General features: G+C 37.8%; 2 protein-coding genes across 2 annotated transcripts; both read right to left on the minus strand.

Moving 5' to 3' along the window:
• Positions 1-229: 229 nt before the first annotated feature.
• On the minus strand, positions 230-6,278 carry LOC128473841 (microtubule-associated tumor suppressor candidate 2-like). The gene is made up of 9 exons (XM_053456066.1): positions 6,189-6,278; positions 5,436-5,490; positions 4,714-4,928; positions 4,093-4,198; positions 3,212-3,285; positions 2,249-2,347; positions 1,585-1,704; positions 1,085-1,182; positions 230-374 (listed from the first exon to the last, which is right to left on the minus strand). The coding sequence occupies exons 1-9, from the start codon at positions 6,276-6,278 to the stop codon at positions 230-232; spliced, it is 1,002 nt and encodes a 333-aa protein (XP_053312041.1).
• A 9,723-nt stretch (positions 6,279-16,001) lies between these two features.
• LOC128473842 (microtubule-associated tumor suppressor candidate 2-like) lies at positions 16,002-22,036 on the minus strand. Its single transcript, XM_053456068.1, has 9 exons — positions 21,947-22,036; positions 21,194-21,248; positions 20,463-20,677; positions 19,842-19,947; positions 18,961-19,034; positions 18,014-18,112; positions 17,360-17,479; positions 16,857-16,954; positions 16,002-16,146 (listed from the first exon to the last, which is right to left on the minus strand). The coding sequence occupies exons 1-9, from the start codon at positions 22,034-22,036 to the stop codon at positions 16,002-16,004; spliced, it is 1,002 nt and encodes a 333-aa protein (XP_053312043.1).
• Positions 22,037-22,893: the final 857 nt, after the last annotated feature.

A 22,893-nucleotide genomic window follows, 5' to 3' on the forward strand; every position in this document is an offset into this window, starting at 1 on the left:
AAAATAAAGTTTATATGAAAATGTATGCACACATCTAGTGAAATGAAAATTTAAAATAAATTGTCTAATGCACCATTTGTGTTTTGTGCAATTTAGGTCTTTAATACTAGGTGTTATTGTTGCACATAAAAAATTTCTGTTGGTGTTATCAGAAATACATTGATTCAGTGGAGTGTCTCATTTTGTGGAGCTGACTTTCACGTGAGACACAGATTTAGATGTTGAGCGATCAATAGGGAACAAAGGCAGTTGGTTGGGCCTTTGCATTCTGAAGCTTCCAAACAAGCTCTTCGTTCGTCATGCTCAGTTGTTTCTTTTCCCTGATCTCTTTCTCTATGTTCTCACGCAGATGGGTGTTTTCAGCAGATAATTGCCTAAAAAACATTAGTTCAATTTACAAACGTGTCATGTTTCCTATAACCTACATAGTTGTGTCAAAATGGCCTTATGTCCACTGAATACTAGGCATTTGCTTCACTCATAGCCAAGGCTTGGCGAGCTTTCATTTTCTTGAAATTATCGGGACATATCTGCTTATTGACTAGAAATCTGTATATAAACATTAAACAACTTTTTTTGTAATAAAAGACTATTACACGTTGTTTTATCATTGATATGATGTCTGTGATGCGTTACCGGAATATCCCCTTTGTGTGCACAGGACTATGCATAGGACACGTGCTCACGCATTTAGACTGGAAGAAGGGAGATTTAGTCTAAGGCAAAGGAAAGGGTTTTGTACAGTAAGAACAATAAGGATGTGGAATTCTCTGCCTGCAGAGGTAGTTTTATCAGAGTCTTTACAGACATTTAAACAACAATTGGATAAATACTTGCAAAAACATAATATTCAGGGTGGTCATTTTTATGGGGAAATAGCTTCTTGATCCAAGGAAAGATCTGACTGCCATTTTGGTTGTCAAGAAAGGTTTTTTCCCCTTAGTTTGTTGCAAAACTGGAAAGAGCTACAAACGTGATCATTTTTGATACCTCAGCCTCTTTATTGCCCTACTATACAATCAGCTCTTTGCACTGGCTGCACCCCTTATTATTCCACCCCTGCATAATTTTCTATTTCACTTACCGTGTCACTTCGGTGTTTCTATCAATCTGTGCACTCAGGTCTTCATTTTTCTGCTGAAGAATTTGGACCTTTTTCTCCAGAATGAAGTTTGTCTCAACCTATAGTAGAAAACAGAATTAAAGATGTCTTATATGTACATCATTTACAATCATCTCAATGTGGTTTTAGCTGTTCCAAGTATCATCACAACAAATTGTCATTTCTATGAATGCAACAACACGAGCTTTCAATGTGCAATGTGAGATTCAATAAGGTGATGTTAGCAGCCACATTGCCAGCAAAAAACTTGAAAAAGCCTTGATGGATCATTACCATGCAACAACATTAAGAGTGACACATGATGTACATCATGACTGTATCCACCAATGACATTATTGCCATATTTTTCTCTTAATGATGCAAACTAAACTTGTGCACTATTTCTTTGCGGGGGGGGCATAATTGTGATGGCACAATATAAAAGTATGTGCCACCACTGGTATGTATAAAAACAAACCCACCAGCATTTCCAATTCCATGATTCGTTTCTCCTTCTTCCGAATCAATTCATTCTTCAGGTCAAGCACTGCCTTCATACTGTTTAGATCTTGTTCCAAGTATTGATAAGGTGCTAACACAACCTGTCGCAAAAGAAATAGTAGGATTCACGCTTATTGTATAACAAAACTGGCCATAAGGTACATATAAAAACAAAAAGTAATTGTTTTTGGAATAAATGGGGAGAAGAGATCTGTGAGGAGCAGGGTAATCATTAACTAATCAAATTTCGGTCCTGTTCTGGCCAGTTTCCTCACCCTTTCTTAAAACGGCTGCCTGAACCCATCAACAACAATCAGCTACCTAACAAATGGGTAGAGATAAGTTGATGGGGAGGAAAATGAATAAGGATGATTAACATGCATACTTAACTGTAGAAAAGAAAGCGCTGTCACTGAAACTAACAGAAGGGGATGGGGAGTAAGGAAACTTTGGAAATGCATTAAAAGGAGTGCTGATTAATCCTTCCATGCATTTGCATTGATAAAAAGGTGTCCCTCAGCTATCATATGCACTATAGGGATTATGATGACATCAACTGAGGACATTTTTGGAAAATATATTTTTGAGGGTTATATTATGGAAATGAATCAAAAGCAAACATATACACGAGATTCCGTGAAATACCTGGAGCTGCTCTTTAGTGCTCTTCTTTAAAGAGTCTTCCAGCCATGTTATTTTGTCTTTAAGTGAACGATTTTGGAATGTTAGTGTGTCCACCTGGTCCTTAAAAATAAACAAACAATATTAAAAAAACAATATTAATGTGCAAAGGTTTTCTTGCTCACAACTAATGCATAGATCTATAAATCACAACTGCATTGAGAAAAAAATATTTCTCCAAATTCCTTCAACACTATTAACAACCTAATAGCAGTAACAACATTGGCGTAACGACAGGGGTAGTTCCTGCCTCCTCATACCAGTTCAAACTTCTTTAGAAGGGGCCCTTCCCACCTGGACTGCACCAGTTCAGGTCGGATGGGCCCTTTCTCATCTATTTGTAACCGGTAGAAGGAGACAGGACCCCGCGGTGACCCAAGGCTGTGAGAGCAGCCGGAGAGAAAGCTGCAGGGACGGGAGGGAGGCTGGATGTATGTATATGTGTTCATATATATGTATGTGAGCATGGATGTGTAATAATGTTTGCATGTGAGCATGGGTGTGTAATTGTGTGTGTAAGCTTGGATGTGTAATTGTGTGTGTGTGAGCATGGATGTGTAATTGTGTGCGTGAGGATGGATGTGTAATTGTGTGTGTGTGTGCGCGTGAGCATGGATGTGTAATGGTATGCATGAGCATGGATGTGTAATTGTGTGTGAGTATGGATATGTAATTGTGTATGAGAATGGATATGTACTTGTGTGTTACACCCCTGAGTAAAAATTTAATGAAAGGATATAGGTAATATATTTTTTCAACTCTCACACTCCCCATGAAGCATTACATTGGTTGTCACGGTGACTGCACCACATTATGCTGTGCCAGCTCATCACATCATAATTGTTCTTGAAACAAAACCTCCAATATTCCACTCAAACGACACTGCAATGAACTGATAGTAATACAGAAAAAATGCTAAATATTTACCTGTAATGACAACCGAAGTTTTTCAAAGTTGTCCTCATGCTGTTTCATTTCATATTCATGGCTTTCTTTCAATTCTATATATAAAGAGACAGAAATCTGTATGTCATTTTGACTGGTCAACTTAAATTTGCAACACCGAGTAATCAATGCATGTGAACACAGTAATAACGTACTTTCCACTTAATTCCATGAAAAACATGACAAACACAAGTGTTTTCTCAATGTTTGTGTCCGCCATTTATATGTCTACAAACCTCATTAACCTGATTAAAACTGGAATAGTAGCTAAGCTGAGGGTCCCTAGCTAAATGTATCCTTAGATAAATGGGTTGCTCTGACACATAAAGACAGAGGTCTAATGAGATTTCATTGAACTAAGTGAGCTATTATTGAGTGGAGCGCAGCTTTAGGACCAAGTAAAGGGTGCTGTTTTTGTTTCTTGGTAAGGAATATATTTTTGTTAATATTCAGCATATTGCATGTTACTATATGAAATGGTATTGTAATAAAACAATACAACACTACATTGCACCCCAAACTTGTTATTTGAAACGACATAAAAAATGAATTCAAAATCACATTATCTATGCTACAATGTTATTAATGCTTGAGCTGTTTTTCACATCTAAACCTAAAACATCTTCCAAAACAGTTAATAGACGGTCATAGATTGGTCAGAAAAGAAAGAAACTTGTAAAGTAAAGATTTCCCAGCATGTTAAAGGTTCAGTTAGTGGTAAAGCTCATGCCTACTATATGAATACATAGCTGAATATCTCTAGCTGAAGATGCTATTTCTATATCAGAATTTCACAAAACCAGATATAAGCCATAGTATGCGTACATTACGTGTACGCATAATGAAGTATGAGGAAAACTTACCATCAACCAGTCTCTCATGGTCATCGCTCATTGATTGAATGGCGGCAGAATGGGAAAGTTTCACCTCTGCCAGGACGGCCTCATGATTAGCAGATAGTGTTTTGATCTGTGTGGAAGAAACAAATTAACAGAACGTGTGAAGGTCACTTCAGATATATCTTCTTACTCAGTATCAATGTGAAATATTAAGGGGATGGTGGACATTATTCATGGATGTGTAAGCTTTTGATTTTTTAGATAAAAGGTTACAATGTGAGAAACTGAGCCTGGTGTCCCCACGTGCTTCTTGTTTAAAGGCACTTTGTGTCTTTAATATACAAAAGTACAAAAATGTCTAAAAGTGTTTGGAATTAAACTTTTAAGATTTGGAGCAGAAAGCATATAGTTAAGGATAACATCCAGCTGAAAGGTATTAAGACCCTACCTAACAAAAACAAGAGTTAAAGAAGAAGCTTTAATGTCCAGAAAATAGGTTTCTGAATATTGGTTTGGAATTATTACTGGGTGAAAATAAAAAAGTATGCATGTTAGCCCATGTTAGCTCCCCTGGCCATTGTTTAATGAGCAAATCCCAAGAATTAGTACCATAAACAGAGGACAGGCCTCTAATCTATAACTGACCTGCTCCTGGTGATGGAATTGAATTTCTTTGAGAAGGATGTCATGCTCCTCTTTTACACGTTCAATTTCCTGGATGCATTGGGAGTTAAAGCGTTCCTTCAGTTCTTCAAGGTCAGCTTGCTGTTGAAATTTAAGCTCCCTGACATCAGTAGCAAGCTTTACTTCCAGCTCCTCCTTCTCCTTCTGTAAAATCTCGCACCTTGAACGGTTTAAGGCTGCAATACACAAAGATCAAATCACTTTTCGATTAGATACAATGAAACATTTTCAAATCAAATATTGTGTTAAGGCCATTGCTGAAGATCTTCTTCTAAAATCAATACCATGGACTTTTAAAAAGGTCATTGTTTTCAAGGGTCTTCTGTTTCAGGAGGTTCGTAGCTATGATGATGGTCGTCCCACTGCCATGTACCTTTTTAATTTAATGACAGCAAAAAACAACCTTTCCACAGGCCATCAAGCTCATATAAAAAGAGGGCTTAGAGAAAGAGGGATATGGCGACTTTTTTCAGAAATGTAGACTTGGTTGGAATGCATTTAGGAGTCATCTCTAAGAGAAGACTTTAGAAGTAGGAACATTTTCAATCCTTACATTAAATTCCTAGCAAACTAAACAGGAAGGTGATCACCAGATATTTGCAGACATTTTGAACAGAAGATGGACATTCTTTGATAACCCAATTATCTGATGTACATCATTGATTATTAAGTATTTGACTCACCGACATCCTCTCTGATAGCTGCAAGCTGAGCTGCTAGCTCTTTCTGTTTGTCTCTCTGTGTGAAGATAGAAATTTCTGTCAATGTATTTTAAGGATAATAATGTTTATTGTCTTTAACCTTTGGTAGAAAACTTTTACTGGGGCTTATATGTATTTTAAAAATTCAACCTCACTTCATATAGTATATTTTTCTAACATCCTGTAAAATATATACATTTCTATCCCAAAATGTAGCCTAAAGAATGTAAACAAGCTTTATGTTACTGAGAGGGTGGTAGATAGCTGGTACAGCACCCCAGGAGAAGTGGCAGAGGTTAACTCAGTAAGAGTGTTACTGGATATTTTCTTATGTATAAAAACGGGGATTATTTTCTCCCCTAGGTGTGCTTTACACCTACATATTCATTTTTTTTTAAATTACTAATAAAATGGATGCGTTGGCTATTGCCTGACTACAACACCTTCATAAGATGGATGAAATAGTCTTATTTATATGAGAGAAAAACAAACCTTGCCACAGCACTGGCCCATCCTTAATGGAGCAGGCTCCCTGAGACAGGGGCAACTACTTCCAGAGACACGGCTTAGTGCTGGATCCTACACAAAAGCTGTGATGTTCCTTGAGCCTTTGTATGGTCTCAGTGACAGAGCTGTGTGTGCAGTCCCTGTGTCACTGGTATGCTGGGGAATCCCAGCCGGTTAAGGCTGGCAGCAAGCTGCCAACCAGATGATGCAAGAAGTGCTACGACTGACTAGTAGATCGGTAGCAACAGAGCGATATCCGTAAATAGAAATAGGCTTTAGCCAATTCACAGTCTGGATACAACTGGATGTCTCTAGCATCGTTGCAAGCCCTTTTATGCTCTGGGGTTCTATGACATCACAATGCTTACCTGGCATTCTATGGAGTTCTATGACATCATCAGTAAGGCCTACTTCACTGCTGTTCTCTGGAGTTCGATGACATCATAATGCTGACTTAATATGCATTATATTTGTTTACAGCTGATATCTGTGTATATTTGCAGGTGTCTCAACCTATCCATATTAGACTTGGGCGCCGGCAGGCTTGGGTTTGTTTTCATATTTGCGCTTGTCGTATTCAACAACATTTAACTGTTTCCATCTTCTGTTTGGACGATATTTATCAAACAGTTTCTTTTTATGGAAATTCTATCTGTCTATCTGGGTTGCCATGGAAACAATAAATAAACACTCAGGAGAAGCTGAATTAAAGGACAACTGTAGTGGGCGTGCAACAGAAACTTTTTTTTAAAAAAAAATCCCTTAAACTCTAATAACCACCAAGTTGCTGTAAAACTCATCTCCATGACTTTTCACATGTAACAAATTAACTTTGAACAAATTACAATAAAGCAGCAGCCACCGCCAGCGAATATGTATGTTTGTATAATGCGTTTAACAGAAAAACTATTCCTGCACATACCGTATTTGCTCGATTATAAGACGACCCTGATTATAAGACGACCCCCCAAAATCTGAATATTAACTTAGGAAAAAAAGAAAAAGCCTGAATATAAGACGACCCTAAAGGAAAAAAGTTTTACCAGTAAATGTTAATTCATGTAAACTATTTTTTTTAATAAAAGCTATGATTGAGAAAAATATTTTTTTTGTTTTTATTTCCTTGTATTTTCCAACCTGCCCCCAGTTACGCACATCTGCCCCCAGGCTTGCCACACCAATATGGCACTGTGGCCCATGATATGCCTTTTAACCCTCTATATGCCACTGTGCCCCATGGTATGCCTTTTGACCCCCTATGTGCCACTCTGCCTCCAGAAATGCCTTATACCCCTATATCCCATTCTGGCATTTAGGGGGTTAAAATGCATATTATGGGGCAGAGTGGCATATAGGGAGGTATAAGGCATTCCAGGAGGCAGAGTGGCATTAAGGGAGTTAAAAGGCATTATATAGAGCACTCTGCCTCCAGAAATGCCTTATACCCCTATATCCCATTCTGGCATTTAGGGGGTTAAAATGCATATTATGGGGCAGAGTGGCATATAGGGAGGTATAAGGCATTCCAGGAGGCAGAGTGGCATTAAGGGAGTTAAAAGGCATTATATAGAGCACTCTGCCTCCAGAAATGCCTTATACCCCTATATGCCACTCTGGCATTTAGGGGGTTAAAAGGCATATTATGGGGCAGAGTGGCATATAGGGAGGTATAAGGCATTTCAGGAGGCAGAGTGCTCTATTAAATGCCCCCTTAACGCCACTCTGCCTCCTGATATGCCTTATACCTCCCTATATGCCACTCTGCCCCATAATATGCCTTTTAACCCCCTAAGTGCCAGAGTGGCATATAGGGGTGTAAGGCATTCCAGAAATGCACACACACACACACACACACACACTTACTTACTTACCGGTGCTTCCAATTTCCTGCTGTATTGCCGGGGCAGCGGGTTGACGTCTCATTCCGCGGCAGCCGGGAGGAGGTGGAGTTGGCAGCGGGGGTTTGTATGCGTCCGTCGCAAATACCTTCCCCGGCTGTCAGCGATCAGGAACTCTGGAACTCTGATCTCTGACAGTCGGGGAAGGTATTTGTGACGGACGCATACAAACCCCCGCTGCCAACTTCACCTCCGGAAGCACCGGTAAGTGCGTGCGTGCGTGCGTGCGGGGGGGGGCGACGATAGGAGGATCCAGGTCCCCTGCAGCGGTGCGGGGGATCTGGATCTTAGTCTCCTAATCAGACCTATTTGAGGTCTGATTAGAAGACGACCCCGATTATAAGACGAGGGGTATTTTTCAGAGCATTTGCTCTGAAAAAAACCTCGTCTTATAATCGAGCAAATACGGTATTTATAATATTCAATTGATAAAGGAATTGTTTTAGGTGCAAAATAGGTGCGCATGCAATTTATGGAGTTGCAAAGTGGGTGCAATGGCAAGTCATTTTTTTCATTATGAGTGCAGTGAAAATTTATATGGGTGCAAAGCGAGTTCAACGTGGGTGCAATGTTTAGTAATTTTCTTTTTCATTCTGGAGGCAGTGAAAATGTATGTGGGTGCAAAAATAGTACAGAGTGGGTGCAATAGAAAGAATTTTTTTTCATTATGGGTGCAGTGGAATTTTAAGTGGGTGCAAATTGGGTACAATGGCAGGTCACTGTTTTCATTATGGGTGCGCTGGACATTAATGTGGGTGCAGTGACAAGTGAAGTCCTTTGCTTGTTTCCTTGTTTACGTGGATTCTCTGGCATCCGGATCTTGGCTTGTTATCCGTTGATCCTGACTCCTGGTATCCTGACCTCGGCTTGTGTTGACAACGTTTCTGCTACCCTTGGGTTCTACCTGACTCTGGTGTCTCCAACCTTGCTGTGTGTGACAGAGAGCAGTGAAAATGTATATGGGTGCAAAGTCGAGTTAGTATCGAGTATTATTTTTATTATGGATGCAGTGGATGATTATGTGAGCGCAAAATAAGAGCAATGCAAGTATTTTTTTCATGATGAGTGCAGTGGAAGTTTATATGGGTACAAAGTGGGTGCAACGGCTAGTAATTTTTTCTCCATTGTTAGTGCAGTGAAAATGTATATGGGTGCAAAAATGGTACAAATTGGGTGCAATGGAAAGTCACTTTTTTCATTATGGATGCAATGGAATTTTATGTGGGTACAAAGTGGGCGCAATGGCAGTCATTTTTCATTATGGGTACAGTGGAAATTGTTGCAGTGTTGGGGTAAATATCAGAAATGTATGTGGGTGCAAAGTGAATGCAGTAGCAAGTATTTTTTTTCAATATATGTGCAGTGGAAATGTATATATATATATATTGCCGGGATAATATAGCCACACAGTCTTAGGGTTTAAAATACCAGACAAGGTTGTATTGTTCTTTCTTTCATATTTAATTTTTTATTTTCATATGTTATAAAAAAAATACATTGTACAAGCGAATACAAAAAAGAAAAAAAAAAGAATACATGATAGAATTCAACTGTTTCGTTAAAAAACATCTGAAATCCCCAAATATACAGTATTATTGTGTATTCAAAAACAAACAATGACAAAAAGAACAAAAATCAAATATGCCATTTTCTAAATCTAACTTCCTTTTTTCATGATTTCGATATATACATGGTGATGATATGTCGTGGGGGTTCCTGGATTACATCTACCGAGGGGACTGAGACTATGATCGACTATAATGATGTTAATTCTCATTATACAAATCTCTCCAGATCCTAAATCCTTTTTTTGCTATATTACTATTCCTTTCCATTTCAATCTGGTATTCTACTTGATATTTAAGTTGGGGCCAGGAAGGTAGATTTTGTGATTGCCAATTTGTTACCAATAAAAGTTATAATTGCTAAAAATACATGTATGCCCAGAAAAAAAGGCCGGTTCTAATCTTGGCCATGCTAAAAACAATAATGCTGTTTCTGGTTTTCTGTTTATATCGGTAATCCCAAGATCTCTAATTGCCCCGTGTTTCATATTCCAAATTGGTTGTAGGCATCTACATTCCCACCAGATGTGTATATAGGTACCCTGACCAGAATCACATCTCCAGCAATTCGCTGATGTGGTTGGATACATTTTAGATACTTCTTTTGGTGCCATGTGCCATTGCTGGTTTATTTTAAATTGTAGTTGTAAGAGATTTAACCCCTTCAATCCCATGGGGTTTTTAGTACCTCAAGTCCCGGAGCAATTTTGCCTTTTTTGCGGTATGTCGGTTTCAGCGATTTTTCTCTTTTCCTGCTAATAGTGTATCCATGTACACTATGTATTGTTATTTCAAGGAGGGATAGAGCTTTCTTTTGATACCATAGTTAGATGATTAACTGAAAATTTAGCAAAAATTAAAAGTCCTGTTCATTCAGTGTGACTCACAGCAGTTACTACTTAACAGTCCCTCCCTGCGGTCACTCTGATGATTGCCCCCGCCCATTTCCTATTTCATTTAGGGGTAGTTATGGTTGATGGGGTATTAAGGGTTAATTTATGGGCAGTTATGGTTGATGGGGTGTCTAGGGTTAATTTAGGGGCAATTATGGCTGATGGGGTGTTTAGGGTTAATTTAGGGGCAGTTATGGTTGATGGGGTGTTTAGGGTTATTTTAGGAGCAGTTATGGTAATGGGGTCTTCAGGGTTAATTTAGGGGCAGTTATGGTTAACGGGGTCTTCAGGGTTAACGTAGGGGCAATTGTGGTTGATGAAGTCTTTAGGGTTAATTTAGGGGCAGTTATGGTTGATGGGGTCTTTAGGATTAATTTAGGGGCAGTTATTGTTGATGGGGTCGTTAGGGTTAATTTAGGGGCAGTTATCGTTAATTGGATCGTTAGGGTTAATTTAGGGACAGTTATGGTTGATGGGATGTTTAGTGTTAATTTAGGGGCAGTTATGGTTGATGGGGTCTTTAGGGTTAATTTAGGGGCAGTTATGGTTAATGGGGTCTTTAGGGTTAATTTAGGGGCAGTTATGGTTAATGGGGTCTTTAGGGTTAATTTAATGCTGAGGAGTGAATTAATTTAATAAGGTTAAGTTAAGGTGCAGTTAGAGGCAAAGGGGGGCAAATTAAGGGGAATCTAAATCCTGGGGGCAGTGAAGATTAATCCTGTATTTATTTATTAAAGTATAGTGTCTGTGAACGAGTCTGTGAATCTATGAGTGCACTATGGCATATCTGGGGAGTATAAGGCTTATCAGGGGAGGACGGAGTGACATATCTGGGGGTATAAGGTATACTGGGGTATAAGGCATATCAGTTGGCATAGTGGCATATCAGGGGGTATAAGGCATATAGGGTATGCAAGGCATATGTGGGGAGGGCAGAGTGACATATCTGGGGGTATGTGACATCTAGGAGGTAGTGTGGCAAGCCTGGGCTCAGATGTGCATAACTGGGGGAGGGGCAGGTTGGGAAATAAAAACAAGAAATACTTTTTTATCAAAGTGTTTTTTATTCTGCTGTTTGTTTTTAACATCCAGTTATTTTAAATAAATGAAAAATTTACATTTATTTTTTTATCCGATTAATCGAAATAGTAGTAATCTTTCAACTAATCGATTATGAGAATAACCGTTAGTTGCATCCCTAATATTTTTTTTATATTTTTATTTTTTGTATTATTTTGTATATTATTTTTTTTAAATGGTTAGAGGTCATCTCAGGGACCTCTTGAACATGTTATTAATGCCAGTGATGTCCCAATGACGTCACTTAGCTCACTTTATTGTTTTTTTTTAATTATTATTATTTTTATTATTTTAAGTTTTTTTTTAAATCACTAACCATTTTTTTCTTTGTTTTGTGTTTCAGCTTGGGAGAAGAGTAAGAAATATTGTTTCTCACTCTACTTCCTGCGACCCCTCTGCACCGATCACACTGTGATCTCTATGCAAGTCCCCACAGTGTCTGTGCCTCATCAATACAGGGGGTATTCTGTCCTCCGATGACCTTCCAAGTGACGCGACCCGGAAGGGAATGCACGATCGCGCGATCGGTGCTTAAAAATGTAACAGTTTTCTGGCGTTCGTGCCGGAAGCTGTTACATGAGATCAGGTAGCAGAAAGAGGGAGACAGCCTGATCTCCCGTGTAGCGGCAGGGATGTGTCCCTGCCGCTGCAAGAAAAGCAGGACGTACCGGTATTTCCATAATGGACTGAATGGGCTAAGCAGTGAACATATGGTTTTATTTTTGGAATTATCCCAATCCATTCTTAATATGAAAATTGACACCCAGTATCTTTTTCCCATTTTGTTATGTAAGTACGAAACTTGATCCTCTGTTTTTTCTTTACTAAACCTGATTCCAAAATTTAACCAATAATTTTTTTTTTTTTTGTATAACAAATGTATATCTACATCGACTTTGAGGAATTCTAACATAAGACGATCTGAAATAAAACTTTTAATTCTTAAATATTTAAATATATCCTGTGTTCTGATTCTGATTTGAGAGCTCAAAAAGATCTTATTTCATCACCTGCCACCAAATGACTCAGTTTATTGATACCCTTATATTGCCAATCTTTAATATCAATATTTTATAACTTTGAATTATAGTTAGTGGACAGTGGAATTTTATCTCTACTATTGTATCTTTGACTTAATTTTTTCATTACATTTAGCAGATTATTGATTATCGGGTTCTCCTCATGCTTAAGCCATTTATGGTATTTTGAGGGATGAAGCCAGAGAAAAAGTTCTGGGTCCAATTTTCTTTCGTTTTCTTTTTCCAAGAGATACCAAGATTCAGTTTTATTTTCAGGTATTAACCAATTACTCATGTGTATTAGCATATTTTCCTACATATTAAATTTCTCGCAAGTCTGTTTTTTTTTTTTCTCCATATCAGCTGGTCTAAAGCTATTTGTAATTCTATCTGATAGAGCCATTGGAATTGACCTGAACAAGTATAACTAGATGGAGAGAATGTAAGATTTAATTGTATTAATACGGCCCCACCATGATATGTGACTGTGTTTCCAGTCTAGAAAATATTTTTTTGTTTTTTTCAATAAGGCTTGATAATTTATTTCCAATATTTGTTCTACCTTCATTGATATAAGAATTCCCAGGTATTCAATCTTCTCACTGTTCCATATAAAAGCATGTTTTTCTGCATTTTTTCCTTTTAATATTTTATTTACATTAAAGGTGATAGTACTAGATTTAGAAATATTTACTTTATAATTAGAAAGATCTCCATGTCTCTCTATTTCCATAATTATGTATTCTATAGATACGCTTGGATCTGCGAGCATGAGTATGATATCGTCTACATAACGGTTCATTTTGACTTCTCCCAAAGAACAGAATGAATCTTTAATTTGATTATTGAATCTTATAAATTGGCTCCAAAGAAAGAACATATAATAAAGGGAATAATGGGCATCCCTGTCTAGTTCCATTTTTTTATTTTAAACCATTCTGATGTTACTCCCATGCCAGTAATCCTTGCGGAAGGTGTCAAATATAAGGCTACTCTATCTAATATCTAATATCCAGAGTTTGTTATGCTCTAACAACAATATTAGAACTTTCAACTGATCAAACCATTTTATTAAGCGATTCAGCTGATGGTGGAATCAGCAGAAATGCCGGAAGCTTCATTACCCAAATGCAAAAGATATGCCTCTCGCAAGATGATGGTGCCATTAAAAAATAAACAGGTTCTCAATGGGATCTCTCTAGACATTCCTGTAGTGAACCATGCAAACCCAGCCCAGCTTACTAATCACAATGTACTTAGTAAAATGGTAACATCAGGGGAACCATCCAGTTCCAATTCTCATGTGAATAGAGTTAAAATGCTTGCATTTTAAATGCCCAATGAGTGTCTAGTTTTTTTAAAAAAATGTATGATTTGATGGAGTAAATCAAATTGGGCAGGTTCAAAGATGTCCCACAAATAGGACACAGAATGTCCAGATAGTAAAAAATAACACACAAAATACCACCACAAATTTTTAACAATGGATGGTGGTAAAGTAGTGCATGGGGTGGAGGATAAAATACCGCATTTGAAATACCCCCAGGTTTCTAGTTTTCAAAAATATATGGTTTAATGGGTGTATATGGAATTGGCCAGCTTCAAGTATGTCCCAAATAGGGCATGGGGCAGAATTTTCAACATGTCCAAATTTTACATTAAAAACTGAATTGCACGTGTCCCAAATGGGACCTATTATCCCCCAAACAACCCGAAAAACCATGCATGGGTGTTATCACTGTACTCAGGAGATGCTACTGAACACATATTGGGGTATTTTGACAGGGTCATATACCACTTCATACCATACCACTTCATATCTGAAGTAAAATGTTTGGGGGAAAAAAAGAAAAAGAAAATTACTAAACAAAGTTTGACTAAGGCCGGTAATAGTGCTTGGAAAGAGTTGAAATACTAGCATTTGAAATACGTTGGGGTGTCTAATTTTCAAACATATATGATTTGATGGGAATAAGTAGCACAAGATCGGAGTATGACCAGATTTGAAAAATTATTTTGAAATAGCAATATGTTACTTCTAATTATTGCCCTATAACGTGCAAAAAAAGGAAGAAGAATAAAAATATTGGGTATTTCTTAACTCAGGACAAATATTATAATCTATTTAGGCAGGTTTTTTATTAGCTTTTGTAGATGGGTGAAATATTTTTCAAGTAGAAGTCAGACAAGGTCATTTTTTTCTATAGTTTTCACATTTTTTATAGAAAATCATAAAGTATGATCAAAATAATGGTATCTATAGAAAGCCCTTCTTTGTTTGAAATATAAAACAACTTATATACAATGTGTGCGGGTACAGTAAATAAGAAGAAAATTACAAATAAACATGAGCAAGGCAGAAATAAAATCAGCAATATTCACAAAGGGGTTAAACAGTTCTATATAGCTTCTCTTTTAAGACACCATTCATGATCCAGGAGCACAGATCCTTAGGTTATTAAACATAGTGAATTAAAAGGAAACCAAGCCTAGGAGAAAACAGAAGCTGGAGAGCCTTGTTAGGGTCAGAATGTTAGTTCCACACAGTTTGACCTGGATGAACTTCAGGGACTTGTTTTCATTCAGACGACATGTGGGGGTGTCCTCAAAAGGAGAGGTCCCTGACACTTGTTGGACTCGCCTATCATTATAGAATTATTATTGTGACAGAATGACCTGTCATACAGGGGCCCAAGGTAGTCAGAGATGGCTCCAGCCTGGCTGCCAAACAGGCAGGAACTCCATTGTTTAATTAATCCCATCAATAGGATTGCTGACTGGGGATTAAAGGTTGGGTGGAATACATGTATCTGTTAATTTATGTTAATGAAGTTCTGTGGCTATATGAGTCTATGTTTTACCACAATAAACTGTTCATTCCTGCTGTACTCAATTCAAGGTAGTTGTGTGTCTACTTATTGGGTACACATAGCAGGGTCCCAAGGTGCGCATGCTGGCTGGTGCTGGAAGTGATTCCGGGGACAAGAGGAGGATACATGTGGGTGATCTCTGGGAGTTACTACAGCTCTCTTGGTGAACCCGTTACAATTATTTTTTAAATTCCCCATAGTAAGGACTATCAAAGAGGTGCAGTAGTAGCAGTAAGGCACTGGGTCTGGGCAGGGAAACACTCACACAACTTGTTGGACTCGTCAACCACAGCCATAAACATCCCATGTTTTTTTTTTGCTACTTCTACTAATCAGTCATTGATACGTACTCTCCTATACACAGTCCTTTCCACTGTACCTCATCAACAAGCGTCAAAAAGGCTTGTAATGGTACCAGAAGAGCTTGTAATAGCGTAGGCGAATGGACGAATCAGGATGATGAAACATGAACAGGGAATTTTCATTAAAAATAAAGTTTATATGAAAATGTATGCACACATCTAGTGAAATGAAAATTTAAAATAAATTGTCTAATGCACCATTTGTGTTTTGTGCAATTTAGGTCTTTAATACTAGGTGTTATTGTTGCACATAAAAAATTTCTGTTGGTGTTATCAGAAATACATTGATTCAGTGGAGTGTCTCATTTTGTGGAGCTGACTTTCACGTGAGACACAGATTTAGATGTTGAGCGATCAATAGGGAACAAAGGCAGTTGGTTGGGCCTTTGCATTCTGAAGCTTCCAAACAAGCTCTTCGTTCGTCATGCTCAGTTGTTTCTTTTCCCTGATCTCTTTCTCTATGTTCTCACGCAGATGGGTGTTTTCAGCAGATAATTGCCTAAAAAACATTAGTTCAATTTACAAACGTGTCATGTTTCCTATAACCTACATAGTTGTGTCAAAATGGCCTTATGTCCACTGAATACTAGGCATTTGCTTCACTCATAGCCAAGGCTTGGCGAGCTTTCATTTTCTTGAAATTATCGGGACATATCTGCTTATTGACTAGAAATCTGTATATAAACATTAAACAACTTTTTTTGTAATAAAAGACTATTACACATTAATTTATCATTGATATGATGTCTGTGATGCGTTACCGGAATATCACCTTTGTGTGCACAGGACTATGCATAGGGCACGTGCTCACGCATTTAGACTGGAAGAAGGGAGATTTAGTCTAAGGCAAAGGAAAGGGTTTTGTACAGTAAGAACAATAAGGATGTGGAATTCTCTGCCTGCAGAGGTAGTTTTATCAGAGTCTGTACAGACATTTAAACAACAATTGGATAAATACTTGCAAAAACATAATATTCAGGGTGGTCATTTTTATGGGGAAATAGCTTCTTGATCCAAGGAAAGATCTGACTGCCATTTTGGTTGTCAAGAAAGGTTTTTTCCCCTTAGTTTGTTGCAAAACTGGAAAGAGCTACAAACGTGATCATTTTTGATACCTCAGCCTCTTTATTGCCCTACTGTACAATAAGCTCTTTGCACTGGCTGCACCCCTTATTATTCCACCCCTGCATAATTTTCTATTTCACTTACCGTGTCACTTCGGTGTTTCTATCAATCTGTGCACTCAGGTCTTCATTTTTCTGCTGAAGAATTTGGACCTTTTTCTCCAGAATGAAGTTTGTCTCAGCCTATAGTAGAAAACAGAATTAAAGATGTCTTATATGTACATCATTTACAATCATCTCAATGTGGTTTTAGCTGTTCCAAGTATCATCACAACAAATTGTCATTTCTATGAATGCAACAACACGAGCTTTCAATGTGCAATGTGAGATTCAATAAGGTGATGTTAGCAGCCACATTGCCAGCAAAAAACTTGAAAAAGCCTTGATGGATCATTACCATGCAACAACATTAAGAGTGACACATGATGTACATCATGACTGTATCCACCAATGACATTATTGCCATATTTTTCTCTTAATGATGCAAACTAAACTTGTGCACTATTTCTTTGCGGGGGGGGGGGCATAATTGTGATGGCACAATATAAAAGTATGTGCCACCACTGGTATGTATAAAAACAAACCCACCAGCATTTCCAATTCCATGATTCGTTTCTCCTTCTTCCGAATCAATTCATTCTTCAGGTCAAGCACTGCCTTCATACTGTTTAGATCTTGTTCCAAGTATTGATAAGGTGCTAACACAACCTGTCGCAAAAGAAATAGTAGGATTCACGCTTATTGTATAACAAAACTGGCCATAAGGTACATATAAAAACAAAAAGTAATTGTTTTTGGAATAAATGGGGAGAAGAGATCTGTGAGGAGCAGGGTAATCATTAACTAATCAAATTTCGGTCCTGTTCTGGCCAGTTTCCTCACCCTTTCTTAAAACGGCTGCCTGAACCCATCAACAACAATCAGCTACCTAACAAATGGGTAGAGATAAGTTGATGGGGAGGAAAATGAATAAGGATGATTAACATGCATACTTAACTGTAGAAAAGAAAGCGCTGTCACTGAAACTAACAGAAGGGGATGGGGAGTAAGGAAACTTTGGAAATGCATTAAAAGGAGTGCTGATTAATCCTTCCATGCATTTGCATTGATAAAAAGGTGTCCCTCAGCTATCATATGCAATATAGGGATTATGATGACATCAACTGAGGACATTTTTGGAAAATATATTTTTGAGGGTTATATTAAGGAAATGAATCATATACACGAGATTCCGTGAAATACCTGGAGCTGCTCTTTAGTGCTCTTCTTTAAAGAGTCTTCCAGCCATGTTATTTTGTCTTTAAGTGAACGATTTTGGAATGTTAGTGTGTCCACCTGGTCCTTAAAAATAAACAAACAATATTAAAAAAACAATATTAATGTGCAACTAATGCATAGATCTATAAATCACAACTGCATTGAGAAAAAAATATTTCTCCAAATTCCTTCAACACTATTAACAACCTAATAGCAGTAACAACATTGGCGTAACGACAGGGGTAGTTCCTGCCTCCTCATACCAGTTCAAACTTCTTTAGAAGGGGCCCTTCCCACCTGGACTGCACCAGTTCAGGTCGGATGGGCCCTTTCTCATCTATTTGTAACCGGTAGAAGGAGACAGGACCCCGCGGTGACCCAAGGCTGTGAGAGCAGCCGGAGAGAAAGCTGCAGGGACGGGAGGGAGGCTGGATGTATGTATATGTGTTCATATATATGTATGTGAGCATGGATGTGTAATAATGTTTGCATGTGAGCATGGGTGTGTAATTGTGTGTGTAAGCTTGGATGTGTTATTGTGTGTGTGTGAGCATGGATGTGTAATTGTGTGCGTGAGGATGGATGTGTAATTGTGTGTGTGTGTGTGTGCGTGAGCATGGATGTGTAATGGTATGCATGAGCATGGATGTGTAATTGTGTGTGAGTATGGATATGTAATTGTGTATGAGAATGGATATGTACTTGTGTGTTACACCCCTGAGTGAAAATTTAATGAAAGGATATAGGTAATATATTTTTTCAACTCTCACACTCCCCATGAAGCATTACATTGGTTGTCACGGTGACTGCACCACATTATGCTGTGCCAGCTCATCACATCATAATTGTTCTTGAAACAAAACCTCCAATATTCCACTCAAACGACACTGCAATGAACTGATAGTAATACAGAAAAAATGCTAAATATTTACCTGTAATGACAACCGAAGTTTTTCAAAGTTGTCCTCATGCTGTTTCATTTCATATTCATGGCTTTCTTTCAATTCTAAATATAAAGAGACAGAAATCTGTATGTCATTTTGACTGGTCAACTTAAATTTGCAACACTGAGTAATCAATGCATGTGAACACAGTAATAACGTACTTTCCACTTAATTCCATGAAAAACATGACAAACTCAAGCGTTTTCTCAATGTTTGTGTCCGCCATTTATATGTCTACAAACCTCATTAACCTGATTAAAACTGGAATAGTAGCTAAGCTGAGGGTCGCAAGCTAAATGTATCCTTAGATAAATGGGTTGCTCTGACACATAAAGACAGAGGTCTAATGAGATTTCATTGAACTAAGTGAGCTATTATTGAGTGGAGCGCAGCTTTAGGACCAAGTAAAGGGTGCTGTTTTTGTTTCTTGGTAAGGAATATATTTTTGTTAATATTCAACGTATTGCATGTTACTATATGAAATGGTATTGTAATAAAACAATACAACACTACATTGCATCCCAAACTTGTTATTTGAAACAACATAAAAAATGAATTCAAAATCACATTATCTATGCTAAACTGTTATTAATGCTTGAGCTGTTTTTCACATCTAAACCTAAAACATCTTCCAAAACAGTTAATAGACGGTCATAGATTGGTCAGAAAAGAAAGAAACTTGTGAAGTAAAGATTTCCCAGCATGTTAAAGGTTCAGTTAGTGGTAAAGCTCATGCCTACTATATGAATACATAGCTGAATATCTCTAGCTGAAGATGCTATTTCTATATCAGAATTTCACAAAACCAGATATAAGCCATAGTATGCGTACATTACGTGTACGCATAATGAAGTATGAGGAAAACTTACCATCAACCAGTCTCTCATGGTCGTCGCTCATTGATTGAATGGCGGCAGAATGGGAAAGTTTCACCTCTGCCAGGACGGCCTCATGATTAGCAGATAGTGTTTTGATCTGTGTGGAAGAAACAAATTAACAGAACGTGTGAAGGTCACTTCAGATATATCTTCTTACTCAGTATCAATGTGAAATATTAAGGGGATGGTGGACATTATTCATGGATGTGTAAGCTTTTGATTTTTTAGATAAAAGGTTACAATGTGAGAAACTGAGCCTGGTGTCCCCACGTGCTTCTTGTTTAAAGGCACTTGGTGTCTTTAATATACAAAAGTACAAAAATGTCTAAAAGTGTTTGGAATTAAACTTTTAAGATTTGGAGCCTCAAGTATATAGTTAAGGATAACATCCAGCTGAAAGGTATTAAGACCCTACCTAACAAAAACAAGAGTTAAAGAAGAAGCTTTAATGTCCAGAAAATAGGTTTCTGAATATTGGTTTGGAATTATTACTGGGTGAAAATAAAAAAGTATGCATGTTAGCCCATGTTAGCTCGCCTGGCCATTGTTTAATGAGCAAATCCCAAGAATTAGTACCATAAACAGAGGACAGGCCCCTAATCTATAACTGACCTGCTCCTGGTGATGGAATTGAATTTCTTTGAGAAGGACGTCATGCTCCTCTTTTACGCGTTCAATTTCCTGGATGCATTGGGAGTTAAAGCGTTCCTTCAGTTCTTCTAGGTCAGCTTGCTGTTGAAATTTAAGCTCCCTCACATCAGTAGCAAGTTTTACTTCCAGCTCCTCCTTCTCCTTCTGTAAAATCTCGCACCTTGAACGGTTTAAGGCTGCAATACACAAAGATCAAATCACTTTTCGATTAGATACAATGAAACATTTTCAAATCAAATATTGTGTTAGGGCCATTGCTGAAGATCTTCTTCTAAAATCAATACCATGGACTTTTAAAAAGGTCATTGTTTTCAAGGGTCTTCTGTTTCAGGAGGTTCATAGCTATGATGATGGTCGTCCCACTGCCATGTACCTTTTTAATTTAATGACAGCAAAAAACAACCTTTCCACAGGCCATCAAGCTCATATAAAAAGAGGGCTTAGAGAAAGAGGGATATGGCGACTTTTTTCAGAAATGTAGACTTGGTTAAATGCATTTAGGAGTCATCTCTAAGAGAAGACTTTAGAAGTAGGAACATTTTGAATCCTTACATTAAATTCCTAGCAAACTAAACAGGAAAAGATACAAAGGTGATCACCAGATATTTGCAGACATTTTGAACAGAAGATGGACATTCTTTGATAACCCAATTATCTGATGTACATCATTAATTATTAAGTATTTGACTCACCGACATCCTCTCTGATAGCTGCAAGCTGAGCTGCTAGCTCTTTCTGTTTGTCTCTCTGTGGGAAGATAGAGATTTCTGTCAATGTATTTTAAGGATAATAATGTTTATTGTATTTAACCTTTGGTAGAAAACTTTTACTGGGGCTTATATGTATTTTAAAAATTCAACCTCACTTCATATAGTATATTTTTCTAACGACCTGTAAAATATATACATTTCTATCCCAAAATGTAGCCTAAAAAATGTGAACAAGCTTTATGTTACTGAGAGGGTGGTAGATAGCTGGTACAGGCCCCCAGGAGAAGTGGCAGAGGTTAACTCAGTAAGAGTGTTACTGGATATTTACTTATGTATAAAAACGGGGATTATTTTCTCCCCTAGGTGTGCTTTACACCTACATATTCTTTTTTTTTTAATTACTAATAAAATGGATGCGATTGGCTATTGCCTGACTAAAACACCTTCATAAGATGGATGAAGCAGTCTTATTTATATGAGAGAAAAACAAACCTTGCCACAGCACTGGCCCATCTTTACTGGAGCAGGCTCCCTGAGACAGGGGCAACTACTTCCAGAGACGCGGCTTAGTGCTGGATCCTACACAAAAGCTGTGATGTTCCTTGAGCCTTTGTATGGTCTCAGTGACAGAGCTGTGTGTGCAGTCCCTGTGTCACTGGTATGCTGGGGAATCCCAGCCGGTTAAGGCTGGCAGCAAGCTGCCAACCAGATGATGCAAGAAGTGCTACGACTGACTAGTAGATCGGTAGCAACAGAGCGATATCCGTAAATAGAAATAGGCTTTAGCCAATTCACAGTCTGGATACAACTGGATGTTTCTAGCATCGTTGCAAGCCCTTTTATGCTCTGGGGTTCTATGACATCACAATGCTTACCTGGCATTCTATGGAGTTCTATGACATCATCAGTAATGCCTACTTCACTGCTGTTCTCTGGAGTTTGATGACATCATAATGCTGACTTAATATGCATTACGTTTGTTTACAGCTGATATCTGTGTATATTTGCAGGTGTCTCAACCTATCCATATTAGACTTGGGCGCCGGCAGGCTTGGGTTTGTTTTCATATTTGCGCTTGTCGTATTCAACAACATTTAACTGTTTCCATCTTCTGTTTGGACGATATTTATCAAACAGTTTCTTTTTATGGAAATTCTATCTGTCTATCTGGGTTGCCATGGAAACAATAAATAAACACTCAGGAGAAGCTGAATTAAAGGACAACTGTAGTGGGCGTGCAACAGAAACTTTTTTTTTAAAAAAATCCCTTAAACTCTAATAACCACCAAGTTGCTGTAAAACTCATCTCCATGACTTTTCACATGTAACAAATTAACTTTGAACAAATTACAATAAAGCAGCAGCCACCGCCAGCGAATATGTATGTTTGTATAATGCGTTTAACAGAAAAATATTCCTGCACATATTTATAATATTCAATTGATAAAGGAATTGTTTTAGGTGCAAAATAGGTGCGCATGCAATTTATGGAGTTGCAAAGTGGGTGCAATGGCAAGTCATTTTTTTCATTATGAGTGCAGTGAAAATTTATATGGGTGCAAAGCGAGTTCAACGTGGGTGCAATGTTTAGTAATTTTCTTTTTCATTCTGGAGGCAGTGAAAATGTATGTGGGTGCAAAAATAGTACAGAGTGGGTGCAATAGAAAGAATTTTTTTTCATT

This window comes from Spea bombifrons, chromosome 2 (assembly GCF_027358695.1).
Source record: "Spea bombifrons isolate aSpeBom1 chromosome 2, aSpeBom1.2.pri, whole genome shotgun sequence".
Classification (NCBI taxonomy): Eukaryota; Metazoa; Chordata; class Amphibia; order Anura; family Pelobatidae; genus Spea; species Spea bombifrons.